At 53.9% G+C, this 13,843-nt stretch overlaps 1 protein-coding gene across 1 annotated transcript; it reads right to left on the bottom strand.

The window, feature by feature from the left end:
* Window positions 1-424: 424 nt before the first annotated feature.
* AVPR2 (arginine vasopressin receptor 2) lies at window positions 425-2,110 on the bottom strand. Its single transcript, XM_004598852.2, has 3 exons — window positions 1,943-2,110; window positions 793-1,677; window positions 425-631 (listed from the first exon to the last, which is right to left on the bottom strand). The coding sequence occupies exons 1-3, from the start codon at window positions 1,965-1,967 to the stop codon at window positions 426-428; spliced, it is 1,116 nt and encodes a 371-aa protein (XP_004598909.2). The 5' UTR covers window positions 1,968-2,110; the 3' UTR covers window position 425.
* Between the last annotated feature and the right edge of the window lie 11,733 nt (window positions 2,111-13,843).

Raw genomic sequence — 13,843 nt, 5'->3', positions numbered from 1 at the left:
ACCAAATCTGGGCGTATGTCTGTGGCGTGAGGTGCTGTGTGTGTGTGTGTGTGTGTGTGCACGCGCATGTGCATATGAAGTGCCTGCGCCCCTGCTGGCTCCTTATCCCAGGAGAACCCTCCACAGAAAACTCACGATGTGTAGAAACTGAGCTGTAAGTTCTATTTGGAGGGCAGGGTGTGACAAGGGACAGGTGAGTCCTGGGAGCACAGGGTGGGGTAGAAGGCTGCCTAGCAGCCCCAGACGCCATGGCGCTCTACCGCAGTCTGCCTTCCTGCCTGGCACAAAGGAGCGGCAGCCTCGGAGTCTGAAGGCCTCGTGTGTTGCAGGAATTGCACAAGATGGCAGCGATGAGCTCCCAGCCTCTGGCCGTCAGTGCAGGCCCTTCTCTGCTGGCGGCTCTCAGGGCTGGCCCGGGCAGGCTCTCAGGAGGCAGTGTCCTTGGCCAGTGAGGAGCTGGCCGTGGCACAGGACTCGTCTTGGGGCCCCAGGCTGGGAGAAGCACGCCTCCTAGCACAGCAGAGCCAGTTGCGCAGCTCCGAGGACACACTGCTGCTGAAGGAGGCATAGATCCAGGGGTTGGTGCAGCTGTTGAGGCTGGCCAGCAGCATGAGCAGCACGAACGGGGGCCCTGCGGTGGGGAGGAGTCAGGCTGTGGCCGCCGAGGCTGTGCAGGAGCTTGCCCCTAGTGCCCGCATGGGGGCCTCCAGCCGCGGGTGGCATGGAGGGCAGAGGCATGTGGCTGCCAAGCCTGAGTAGTCCCCCCTCGGCCCCAGGCAGAGCCACACCCACCTTCCCGAGGCGCCTCGGTGTCCCACACTGACCACAGCTGCACCAGGAAGAAAGGTGCCCAGCACAACACGTAGACAATGACAATCACGAGCGTCATCCGCACGGTCTTGGCCATGGCTGCTGACACACGGGCTCCCTCATGGGGGTCACCTGTGCGGCGCCCTACACGCCGTCCCCCAGCTCTCTCCGATGATCCTGGTACCAGGCTGGCATGAATCTCCCGAAAGATGAGCACCTGGCAGGCAGCGATACCCAGGGCAGGTGCCACAAACACCATCAAGGCGATCCAGGTGACATAAGCACGCAGGCCCCAGGGCTCCACGAACTGGGCCCAACAGTCGAAGACCCCACTGCCATCACCCACGTCTCGCTGGGCGAAGATGAAGAGCTGGGGCAGGCTGAGAAGGAGCGAGAAAGCCCAAGCCACCAGCACGGGCCGGTTCCAGTGAGCGCCACCTCCCTGGCGGTGCGCCAGCATGGGGCGGCAGATGGCCCGGTGGCGGTCCAGCGTCATGGCCAGGATCATGTAGGGGGAGGCGTACATGCCCACCATCTGCAGGTACTTGACGGCCCGGCACAAGGCGTCAGGCCCGTGGAAGCGGTCGCTAGCGTCCCAGGCCAGCTGTGGCAACACCTGGAACAGCGCCACGGCCAGGTCGGCCAGGCACAAGTGGCCGATGAAGACGTGCATGGGTGCCCAACGGCCACGCCGGCCACGCCGGGCGAGGGCCCCCAGCACTAGGCCATTGCTCAGGGCCACGGCCACAAAGACAGTGGAGAGCAGGGCCAGTTCTGCACGAACCAGCACCGGGTCACGGGGGCCTAGCGGCTCCTTCTGGCTGCTGTTGCTGGGTGGGCTGGGTGGAGAGAGTGGTCCTGGCAAGGCTGGGTGGGAGAGGGGACGCCAACTTAGGCAGGGGCTGTGCACAGGCACACGGCTCCCAGTGGGTGCCTGCCCAGTGCCTCCTGCTTCCCTTGCTTGCCAGCCCTAAGGAAGCAAGTCTGTGGCCCAGGCTCCAGTGGCCAGGGGTGCAACAGAGCAGCCCCAGCCGGGGAGTGGGGATCCTGCCCGCCAGCCTGGAGAGGCACTGTCATCCCCCTACCCCTGCTCCCTCAGTCAGAGCCCCGCAGCTGGCAGCTGGAATTTTACCTGAAGTGGTAAACGCCATGACCATGGTGCCCCTGAGGCAGGTGTCAGCGGCCAGAGACAGGCCCAACTTGGCCCACACTGGGCAAGGGGCCAGCCGTCCGTCCTGGGGGCTCTGCGCCACAGCCGGGACAGAAGCTGGGGTAGCGCTTGCCTGGCGTGGGTGCCTGCAGGGGGCTAGAGAGGGACAGTTGCTCTCACAGGCAGAGGAACAGGCGGTCAGAAACCAGGGCAGCCCAGGCAGCCCACCCAGATCTGCCCCTAGGGCAGGAATGCAGGTTCCTACACCCTTCCCCCTGCCCCAACAAAAGCCAAGAAATGGCACAGCACGGCGTGGAAGAGGGGCCGGCTGGACCTCCCTGGAGTCCCTCAGGGAGCCCCTTACCTGGCTGCTCTTGGGGGCTCCTTGGCAGCTGAGCAGAGGTGTGAAGGTGGCTGCTGGCCGGCTCTGCTCTCCATCACCGCCCCGCCCCGAGCCAGCCTCCCGGTGAGCTGCCCAGGCGAGGACTTCCTCCCCCGCCCTTCTCCACCAGCCGCCCTCCTCCACACCCCTTCCTGGCCCCAGTGCCTGTGGTCCAGGCTCAGGCCCAGCTGCCCACCGCCACCCCCACGCCAAGCAGCCCACCTTACTGGAACACACGGGATCAGGGAGTTCCACCACGCAGAACTCAGCCCTGCACCGGCTCCTCTTCCCCCTCCTCCTCCTTGCCCTCAAAGAGGGCCCAGCAGTGATAAGGGCCAGGAAGTGAGGTGGTGTGGTGGGGGCCACGCAGGGTTTTAAGTGCCCCTATGAGATCCAGTTTCCTTTCCAGGGGCCTGTGGAAACCGTGGACACCCCCACCCTCTTCCTGCGCCCCGCCCTGGCTGCACCTGCCCCGGGAAGAGGCCTGCCCTCCAGGCGCTGGCCTTCTCCTCCCCCACACACATAGACACACGCACTCCTGCACGCGCATGCACACGCACGCGTGCTTCCTGCTGGGGTGCCCCGGCCCTGTGCTCCTTGTACCTGCTCCTGCCCTTCCCCCTCCCTCTGCTTTGCTTTGACCCTGTCCGGCCCCTGCAGCCCCTGCAGCCGGGTGGCTTTCTGTGTAGCCCAGCCCCAGCCAGCGAGCCGTGGCCCACTGCTCTGGGCGGGGCTCCTGTCTTACTTGCTGTTTGTTCATCTGCAGGGTTGGAGCCCCAAATGACTTCCCACCATACCCGAGGCCTGCAGCTGCCAAGGCCTCCTCCTCCTACGAGGAGAACCTGGAGACAGCTCTGTGCCTTCCCCATACCCAGTCCTTAGGGGATACACAGGATGCTGCGGTGGGTGCCTGCCAAAGATACGGAGACACGGGTAGCATAGTGGCTGAAGTCCTCACCTTGCACGTGCCAGGATCCATATGGGTACCAGTTCTAATCCCGGCAGCTCCCCTTCCCATCCAGCTCCCTGCCTGTGGCCTGGGAAAGCATTGGAGGACGGCCCAAAGCTTGGGAGCCTGCATCCGTGTGGGAGACCCAGCAGAAGCTCCTGGCTCCTGGCATCGTACCTGCTTAGCTCTGGCTGTTGCAGCCACTTGGGGAGTGAACCAGAAGATGGAAAATCTTTCTGTATGTCCTTCTCTCTGTAAATCTGTGTTTCCAATAAAAATAAATAAATCTTTTTTTTTAAAAAAGATACCGAGATGCGCACCACCTGGCCATGGGAGCCTGTGCCGCCCATTCGTGCCTGGTAAGGATGCAACGTGCTGCACACAGCGCCCTCGTGCGTTATAGAAATCCTGCAGGCTTCTTACTAGAACACTCCAGGGAAAGCCACCACGCACAGCTCTTGTCCCAGCCCAGGGCTTCCTGTGTGCTGGGCTGTGTGCTGCCCTGGGGGCTTGGAATCCAGGGGACAGATCTCCTTGTCACATGATGGCTCCTCTCAATTGGCCTCATCTGACTGATGGAAAGACAAATGGTGGCAGTAAGATAGTCAAAGGCCTGGGCATGAGGCTACCACCAGCAATCTACTGATTTGTTTAAAAGGCCGAGTGGCAGACAGGAAGGAAGAGACAGGAAAATATATTTTCCGTCTTCTGGTTCATTGTCCATATGACCAGAATAGCAAGGCCAGGAACTCCAGCCAGATCGCCCACAAGAGTGTCAGGGCCCCAAGCACCTAGGCCACAAGAGAGTGGAGCCCGAGTGACACTGAGAAGGGGTGTGTGGTTCAACCTGCTATGCCCCGATAGCAGCCCTGGAACACCTTCTTTCCTTCCATTGAGAACCCTGCTGGATGGTGTGGGAGGATGCTTACAGAAAGATGGAGGAAGCCAGCTCAGCTCCAATGTGGCCACATAGAGCAGATACCCCCAAGCAAGGTGCCAGTTGTGGCCCTCTCTGCTCCCTGGTGCGCCTGTCTGCTGTTACCCAGCCCAGGGAAGTCTGGGAAGGACCCAGGAGAGAAGCGCCTCAGCCAACTAATGCAAGGGCTGCTGCTGTAGCATAGTGCGGTAAGCTGCTGGCTGCGATGCTGGCAAGCCTTACGGGCGTTCTTCGTGTCCTGGTTGTGTTACTTCTTCTTCTTCTTCTTCTTTTTAAAGATTCATTTATTTCTGTATTTGCAAAGACAGATATACAGAGAGAAGAAGACACAGAGAAAAAGATCTTCCATCTGCAGGTTCACTAGCCAAGCTGCCACAACAGGCAGAGCTGAGCCAATCTGAAGCCAGGAGCCTCTTCCAGGTCTCTCATGTGGGTGCAGGGTTCCAAGATTTTGGGCCGTCCTCTACTGCTTTCCCAGGCCACAAGCAGGGAGCTGGATGCGAAGTGAAGCAGTTGGGACACGAACCAACACCCATTTGAGATCCCAGTGCGTGCAAGGTGAGGATTTAGCCACTAAGCTACCACGCCAGGCTCACTGGCTGTTTCACTTCCATCAAGCTCCCTGCTAATGTGCCTGTGAAGACAATGGAGACGACTCAGGTGCCTGAGCACCCATGTGGGAGATGTGACAGAAGCTCCTGCTGCCTGGCTCTCCTCCTGGCAAGCTTCAGCTCTGAGGAGCCATTGGGGAATGAAGCAGTGGATGGAGGATCGCTCTCTCTCACTCATGATTTTCAAGTAAATGAACATAATTTTTAAAAAATTGAAAAATGGGGCTGGTGCCGTGGTGTAGCAAGTTAATACTCCGCTTGTGTCACTGGGATCCCATATGGGCGCCGGTTCTAATCCCGGCAGCCCCGCTTCCCATCCAGCTCCCTGCTTGTGGCCTGGGAAAGCAGTCGAGGACGGCACAAGGCCTTGGGACCTGCACCAGCGTGGGAGACCTGGAAGAGGCTCCTGGCTCCTGGCTTTGGATCAGCTCAGTTCTAGCTTTTGCGGCCGCTGGGGCAGTGAACCAGCAGACAGAAGATCTTTCTGTCTCTCCTCCTGTCTGTAAATCTGCTTTTCCAATAAAAATTAAATCTTTTTTTTTACATTTTATTATTATTATTATTATCATTTGATGATACAGTTCCATATTCCCTTATCCCCTCCCCAATTCCCTCCCTCCATCTAGTTCCTCTATATCATTACTAACATATAGTTCTTCATACACAATCATATGTCCATCATTGCGGGCATGGACGATGGCAGAGAGTCCAGCATCCTATTGTCAAGATACAGTAAACAGTTTCATTGTAAGTCCATCTTTGTCTGGAAGCAGAAATGCATACTGCATTGTATCCTCACATCTGGATGTTAGTCTCCATTTCACAGCTACTGTACATCCCCTTAAATGAAAAGTCATAATACAAAATCAACAATAGAAAGAAAAATAGAAATTTACAATGCCATGAGGTTAAATGACATGTTACTAGATATGACAGTCTCCATTACACAGCTGCTATACATCCCCTTAAATGAAAAGCCACAAAACAAAATCAACATCAGGGAGAAACAAGAAATTAACAACACCAAGAAGTTAAATAACTTGCTATTAAATGACTAACGTGTAGCTGAAGAAATGAAACTCAAGAACTTTCTTGAAGAAAATGATGCTACTGCATGATCTATGAGTCATTGAATGATTTAATCAGAAATAAGTGTTTTGAAGAGATGAAACCGACAGAAAACAACAAAACCCATGTGATATAGTTTCTGCTGATTTTTGTTGGTGAGGTGTATCTCCTCCAGACAATAAACAGATGGGTTTTGTGTTTTAATCCAGTCTACTAATCTATGCCATTTGATTGAATTTAAGCCATTTACATTCAGAGTTTAATATCTATGGGTGGTACTTTGGTCCTGTCATTTTAGGAATGGGTTGTTCATTGGCTTAGTCTTCTGTTGTCATTTTACTGGGATGTTCTTCCCATTTGCCTTTGGTTTTGGTAGGTGCTATTCCTCTTTTCTGTGAAGAGAACATCTTGAAGTATCATTTATTTGTAGGGCAGGTTTAAAAGAGGCAAATTCTTTTAACTTTTCTTTACTGTGGAAGAATTTTATTTCATTTTCAAAGACAAAAGAAAGCTTTGCTGGATATGTTATCCTGGGCCGAAAATTTTTTTCTTTTAGAATCTGGAATATGTCACTCCATTCTCTTCTGGCCTGTGGAGTTTCCTGTGAGAGATCTCCTGTGAGTTTAATTGGCATTCCTTTCTATGTCAATTGATTTTTTTCACGTGCACGTTTAAGGATCTTTTCCTTATGTTCAATTGAAGAGAGCTTGATGATCATGTGTCATGGTGAAGATCGCTTTTGGTCAAGCTGTTGGGAGTTCTGTGCCCCTCCTGGATCTTGTTTCCCAATTCTTTCTCCAGATTAGGGAAATTTTCCTTTATTATTTTATTAAATACATTTGTAAACTCAGCTTCTCTTTCTGCACCTTCTGGGACTCCCATAACTCTTATATTAGGTCTCTTAATAGTGTCTTTCAATTCTTGAATACTTTTTTTGGCCTGATCCAGCTCTGCTTCCAGCTTTTTGTTTGCTTCCCCCTGATGACAGGAAATATCTTCCAATTCTGAGATTCTTTCTTCTGCTTGCTTCATTCTATTTTGGAGACTCTCCACTGTACTTTTAATTTGCTCTACTGTGTTCTTCATTTCTGATGTATCAGCCTTGATTTGCTTTATTGCTTCCTTAAATTCTTTGAACTCTTGCATGTGTTTCTCATTTTTGATCAGAAGCTTTAAAATGAGTTTTATGAATTCTGTATGCCCCATTTTCTCGATGTCTTCCTCAGTGAACTCTGAGGTTGGCATTGGGTTTTGCTCCTTTGCAGGGGAGTTTTCAGTATTATTCATTGTGCCTTTGTCTCTTCTTTTGCTCTTGGTCATTGTACTTCTGGTTAGCAGAGTCTTCTCCTTGGGGCAGATTTCTAAGTTGTGTCACCCACAGGTCTACAATGCGATTTTACTTATTGCAGTTGGTACACAACTCTTTGCTTGCAGCCAATTGTGCCACAACCTCCAGCGAGTTCCAGGTCTGGGTTCTTATGTCAGACTTCCACCGTGGTCTCCACAGCCCCAGCTCTTGGCTCACCACTCTCCACCTCCTGTGATACCGTGGTGAGGCTGCACCGTTGTCTCTGCAACCTTTCTCCCACTTTCGGTTGGAGCAGGTCCCAGGATTAGAGACACCAGGTGTCCTATATAATTAGGTTGTTGGTGGCTCTGATCTTGTTGGAACCTGTTGGACGTTAGGTCTGGGTGCCACATGGACCTATTTGACCGGTACGATGCCACAGTCGGTATTATTTTCCTGCGGGACCAGTGCAATCCACGGACCTCAGCGAGTTCTCACGAGCTCAGCACATATGCAGTTCACTGTTGTCCCCTACAGTCCTAAAGCTATTGACACAGTGCGCAAAATGGCGCCTGATGTACCACTACTAGAGTTCTTGATCTGCTGGCAGTCAGATCTGAGGGCTACCTAGACCTGTCTTGGGTGGAACCTGTGGAATGCTGCGTTGCTGCAGTTCCCTGAGTCAAAACGAGTTCACTCCCAGCTCAGCATATGCTCAGTCCTTTCCCTTACCTTTGCCTCCTTACGCAAAATGGTGTCCAATTCGGCTCTAGGGGGCTGACTGGGCTATGAAATCCACCCTGTTCTCACACTGCCCGTCTGAGATCTGCTGCTCTGTCTCTGCTCCTGGTCAAATCAAACGGACCAGCAGGACGGATGGTTCTTTGTCTGGGTTCACCTCCCAAGCTCCCAGTGAAAGTCCCTTCCCACCTGGTTGCTGGTGGAGTTCCGGCTGCTGGTGGAGTTCAGATTGCCGTTTGCTGAATACTGCTGGAGTATCAGTCTCTGCAACACCACACCGTTGTGTCCGCTGCTTTCCTGTGTCTGTCAGTCTCCAGGTACCCCTCTGCTGTTGTTCTGTCCTTTCCTATTTCCTGAAATATGTCCTCTCTGCTTCATCCTGATTAAATGTTTTTCCGTCAGTTTAAACGTGTCCTTACCCTATTCCGCCATCTTGATTCTCCCCCCATCGGCCGCCTTCCACGGTGTGTCAGCAGGGGTAGCAGTGCTGCAGCTGGAATAGCCTTCCACTGTGGCACATGGTGGTCCAAGTGGTGGCTTGGCCTGGGGCACCACAGTGCCGGACTCAGCTGCCATCCATTTTTTCCAATTTCATTTGTTTCGAAGACAGAGAGACGGGGGAGACCTATCCACTTTGCAGGTTCACTTGCCACATGTCTGTTGCAACACGCACTTAGTCAATGTCACAAACTCATCCGGGATTCTGTTTTCCAGGCTCTGTGTGAGAGGGCAGATAGAGTTTGAAATGGAGCAGGGACTTGAACCCAGGCCCTCCCATATGGGAGGCAGCATCCCAACCAAAGACCCAGCAGCGGCTCTGCACTGCTTTATTTTATTTTTTTATTTATTTTTTTTTTTTTGACAATCTTTACGTAGTTAATTAGGGCACAAAGGCTCAAGGGCTACAGGAAAGTGGGTAAGACTATTATTTCCACATTGGTTTTTTTCCTGTATCTGGGGTAAAGGGGGAGATACAGAGAGAAGCCCCACCCAACCTCCCACCCATCCCAGGTCCCTGATGTGGGGCATGCTCCGAGGGTCCTGCTCAAGTGGTTTTGATAGTTCAACAGTTATGAATTGTTACCAACTCGCCACCCCAAGCACGATGAGGTCGTTGAAGAATCCACTGATTGACATAGTCCATCATAGAGTCTCTGCCCAGTTTTTCACTGCCAACACTTGGCTGGGGTAGTTGATCGATTTGTTCTGTCCTCTGTTGTGGTGCCAGGTGTCCTCTGCAGGTTCCGATGGACTGCCATATCCTCCATGTGCACCTGGTTGTGCTCTCCACTGCTCCGTCTGAGCCTCTGAGGAGGCTCGGCTCTGGCACTTGCACTTCATGGCAGACCATGGAACCTGCACTTCTCTTCATGGTTAGGGTTCTGAATCTGGCATTTCGATTGGGGAGATCCTCAAAGAAACTTCATCTGAGATGTTCCCAGACCCATACTGTTTTATTTTAAAGTTTCATTCATTTATTTATTTCAGAGTCAGAAGAACAGTGAGCTAGAGATTCTATCTGGCGGTTTCCTCTCCAGGCACTTGCAATAGGCAAAGCTGGGTCAGGGCTAGACTGGAACCTGGTAGCCAGGAACTTGGTTCAGGCCTCCGCATGGTTTGCATGAACAAAATTACTTAAATGAACACTTCTGCCTCTCGAGCCAGAGTCTCTCTCTTTCCCTCTCTCTCCCAGGATATAGTCTCTCTCTCTCCAACTCTGTCTCTCTCTCTCTCTCATTCACACACACACACGCACACACACACACACATACACACACATTTATCTATTGCTTCACTCCCCAAATGATTGCAACTGCCAGAACTAGATCAGGCTGACACCAGGAACCTGGAACCCCATCCGGGTCTTCCATGTGGGAGCAGGGATCCAAGGACTTGATCCATCTTCTGCTGCCTTCACAGGTGCATTAACAGGGAGCTGGATTAGAGTGGAGTAGCCTGGACTTGAACCATGCTCAAATGGGATGCCAGCAGCACAGGTGTTGGCTTAGCCCACTGTACCACAATGTCAGTTCCCCCCCTTTTCTGTATTGCTAAATTTTTTAAATACAATTTTTCAAAAAGATTTATTTATTTTTATTACAAAGTCAGATATACAGAGGAGGAGAGACAGAGAAGAAGATCTTCCGTCCGATGATTCACTCCCCAAGTGAACGCAATGGCCAGTGCTGAGCCGATCTGAAGCTGGAAGCCTGGAGCTCTTCCGAGTCTCCCACGCAGGTGCAGGATTTATTTGAAGAGTTAGCCAGTGAAAGAAAATATCTTCCATCTGCTGGTTCACTCCCCAAGTGGCTACAACCACCAGAACTGAGCTGATCCAAAGCAAGGAGCCAGGAGCCAGGAGCTTCTTCCAGGTCTCCCATGTGAGTGCAGGGTCCCAAGGCTCTGGGCCGTCCTGCACTGCTTTCCCAGGCCACAAGCAGGGAGCTGGGTGGGAAGCAGAGCCCACACAGGATGTCAGTCATAAGCAGCAGCTTCATGCTTGGAAGCTCAATGCCAGCCCCTGTTGGCTACAGCAGCGACAAGCAAGTGGTTGCCCAGTGGCCTGCAGAGTCCCAACTCCAGAAAGCCACGGTCACGGCCCCAGTGGGGCCACTGGTACACAGCAGCCTGAGCTCACAGCCTCAGCTTGCTTACCATGCTCCCCCTAGAACCTAGCTAAATAGGCCCTAGGTGTTTGGCCTTGGGATTGAAACTGCAGTTAAGATGGCTGCATTTGGGGCTGGCACTGTGGTGCAGTGGGTGAAGCCATGCTTATAGTGCCAGTCTGCCTCTCGTTCTATCTCATGTCTGCATCCTACATTGGAGTACCTGAGTTGGAGCCCCCGGTCCAGCTTCCGATTCTGACTTGCTGCTCATGCAGTTCCTGGGAGGCACAGGCTAGGGCTCAGTGATGGGACACCTGCCACCCATGTGCCCATGCGGGAGACGTTTTTGTTATTTATTCATTTTATTACAGCCAGATATACACAGAGGAGGACAGACAGAGAGGAAGATCTTCCGTCCGATGATCCACTCCCCAAGTGAGCCGCAATGGCCGGTGCGCGCCGATCCGAAGCTGGGAACCTGGAACCTCCTCCGGGTCTCCCATGCGGGTGCAGGGTCCCAAGGCTTTGGGCCGTCCTCGACTGCTTTCCCAGGCCACAAGCAGGGAGCTGGATGGGAAGTGGAGCTGCCGGGATTAGAACCGGCGCCCATATGGGATCCCGGGGCTTTCAAGGCGAGGACTTTAGTCGCTAGGCCACACTGCCGGGCCCCATGCGGGAGACTTTGATTGAGTTCTGACAGCACAGCTGGGCACCTCTGCCTGGGCTCCTGGCCACGTGGCCACTCCCCAGCCAGCCCTGCCCATCTCCCTCATTCCCACCAAGTGCCCTTTAATGAGAAACTGCAGCAGATCGACAAGATGCACTCTCCGGGCCATGAACGGATGTGACAGCGAGGGACGCAGAGCGACCTGGATGGGTGGTGTGTTGGAGGCAGGCAGTGAGCTGGCAGGACATTGTGGAGGTGCTCCCCAAGTGCCTGGGGCCCCTATGCATGATCTGGAGTGAGCCGGCGCGTCTACCCTAACCTAGGGCATGCTGACTGGACACCATTACTCCCAGGGAGGAGCTAAGACTGTGGCAGCTGACATGAATAATGCCAAATAGAACTGTGGCCATCACGCATGTTAGCAACTGCATCATACGTATGGATGACAAAGAACCAAATCAGCCCGGGCCCATCAGCACACTCCTGACAGATTCCCTCAGCAGCCTGGCCATGCATGCCGTGAACAGTGTCATGTGGCTGCGAGAAAACTGGAAAGAACCCCACTGTCATTTAGTACCTAGCATGTAATGGAAAGGAACAGGGACATACAGGCACACACAACGTGGACACATCTCCAAAGTTATGCTGCATTATAAAGGCCAGAAAAAAAGAACATATACTCTATGACTCATTTGTAGGAAGGTCTACAAAACACAGCAGATCATTGGGGCTAGAGGACATTACAGGGGCAGTGATGAGCTGCAGAGAGGCATGTGAGAAGCTGGTATTGGTGGATCTGTAACTGGAGTGCCAGCATCCCATATGGCCACCGGTTCATGTCATAGTGGCTCTGCTTCTGATCCAGCTCCCTGCTTATGGCCTGGGAAAGCAGCAAAGGATGGCTCAATTCCTTGGGACGCTGCACCCATGTGGGAGACCCCAAAGAAGCTCCTGGCTCCTGGCTTTTGATCGGCTTGGCTCCAGGCCATTGTGGCCACTTGGGGAGTTAACCAGCAGATGGAAGATCTCTGTCTCTCGCTCTACCTCTGCCTTTCAATATATATGTGCCTTTCAATATGTTTCTATCTGTATGTGTACACACACACACACTTATATGAACAAAGAGGCATGTGGAAGTGTGAAGATGGTTGTATACCTCAAGAGGGCAGATTTCACTCTGTGTGAATTGCACTTCTACACACACATGCATGTAATTGTGAGACTGGATGAAAGTAAAGCAGAGCCCAGTGAGAGCTGTGAGCACACGGACAGGGAAGGAGTGGGAGCCACGTGGTGCTCACAAGGCCAGGAGCCCACTGTCTTTTTGCCCCCTACCCCCGTTGAAGGCCTCTCTCCTCGCTGTTTGGGCTCCCAATGGTCCATCTAGGTGGGTGCGCAGACCAGAGCAAGGGCGTGGCCGTTCAATAGCAGGGAGCTCCAGCCCCAGTTGGCCCATCTGCCCTCTGTGTGACCTTGGGTCAGACACAGTAGCCTGTCAAGCGGAGTTGTGTGCCTGTGATGAGCTCCTGGAGAGCAAGTGACTCTGGCCATGCTGGGTCTCTAACATGAGGCTAGCGCTTGGCTGGACTAGTTCTAATCTGGGGGGACACACTGAGGACAAGAGCAAGTGGGTGGCAGGCCTGCTCAATGGGATTTACTGGAAGAATAGTAATGATTTTTTTTCTTGGTTTAAAGAGACACGGAACCCTGCATTATACATTGCAGGTGTGTACTAAATGAATTCTAGTCCCTTCTGGCTCTGCCCCTAGGGAAGGCATCGTGGAAATCAGGATCTGCCAAAGCTAGGGACTTCACGGGGGAGGAAGTGGAGAAGTTGTGGCCAGCTACCAGTGCAGCCTATCTGAGCCCGGATCACCGCGGGGAAGGAAGTGGACTACAGCTCAATGCTTCATGGAAAATCCCCCCCTTGGGCCCAGCTCGGGGCCCCCAGCCTCACGGCCAGGGTGGGCTCTCTCCAGGTGCTGGGCCCAGTGGCGCCGCAGGTGGTACTAGGCTGTTCCGCCCCCTTGCCTGTCTCCCAGCCCTTCATCTTCTATGTCCTCCCATCCAGGAGAGAGGACCCCCAGTCTCCCCTTTCATGCAATGGGGGTTGGGGAGCAGGTCCTCCAAAGGGGGCAGGAGTCCAGGTCAGGAGACCAGCTACGCTCCCCCGGGAGGGATCCTGCACCCCTCAGGGCTCTCAGGAGGCCAAGCCCAGGCCTCGGGACGCTTCAGCGGGCACAGGCATGCCCATAAAAATACCGTGGCCACCAGGACTGCAATCTGCCATCTGGGCCCCGGGCCTTCCTTGCCCCGAGGCCGGGGCCAGCTAGTTGCATCCTGGAATCCCCGCCCCCTCTGCCTCGTCTCGCCTGGGCTGGTAGGTCACAGTCGCCGGGCGCTTGGGAGGGGCGCTTCTTCCCCATGCCTTTCTAGCAGGGCTGGCGGGAAAGGTCGGGCCGAGGCCAGTCCCCAGGACAAAGAAATATGACACCGGCCTGGGGAACCCGGCGCCAACGTGAGGACTTGGGAGTGGCAGCCGGAAGGCACCTCCTTCCGAGACCCCTGTCCCCGGGCGTCGCCTATGCCTCGCAGTCCGCGCCTCTCCCAGCTACTTCCTGGAAGGCTGCGGAG

The sequence above is a fragment of the Ochotona princeps genome, chromosome X, assembly GCF_030435755.1.
Source record: "Ochotona princeps isolate mOchPri1 chromosome X, mOchPri1.hap1, whole genome shotgun sequence".
NCBI lineage: Eukaryota > Metazoa > Chordata > Mammalia > Lagomorpha > Ochotonidae > Ochotona > Ochotona princeps.
This window is presented reverse-complemented; position numbering and strand designations above follow the sequence as displayed.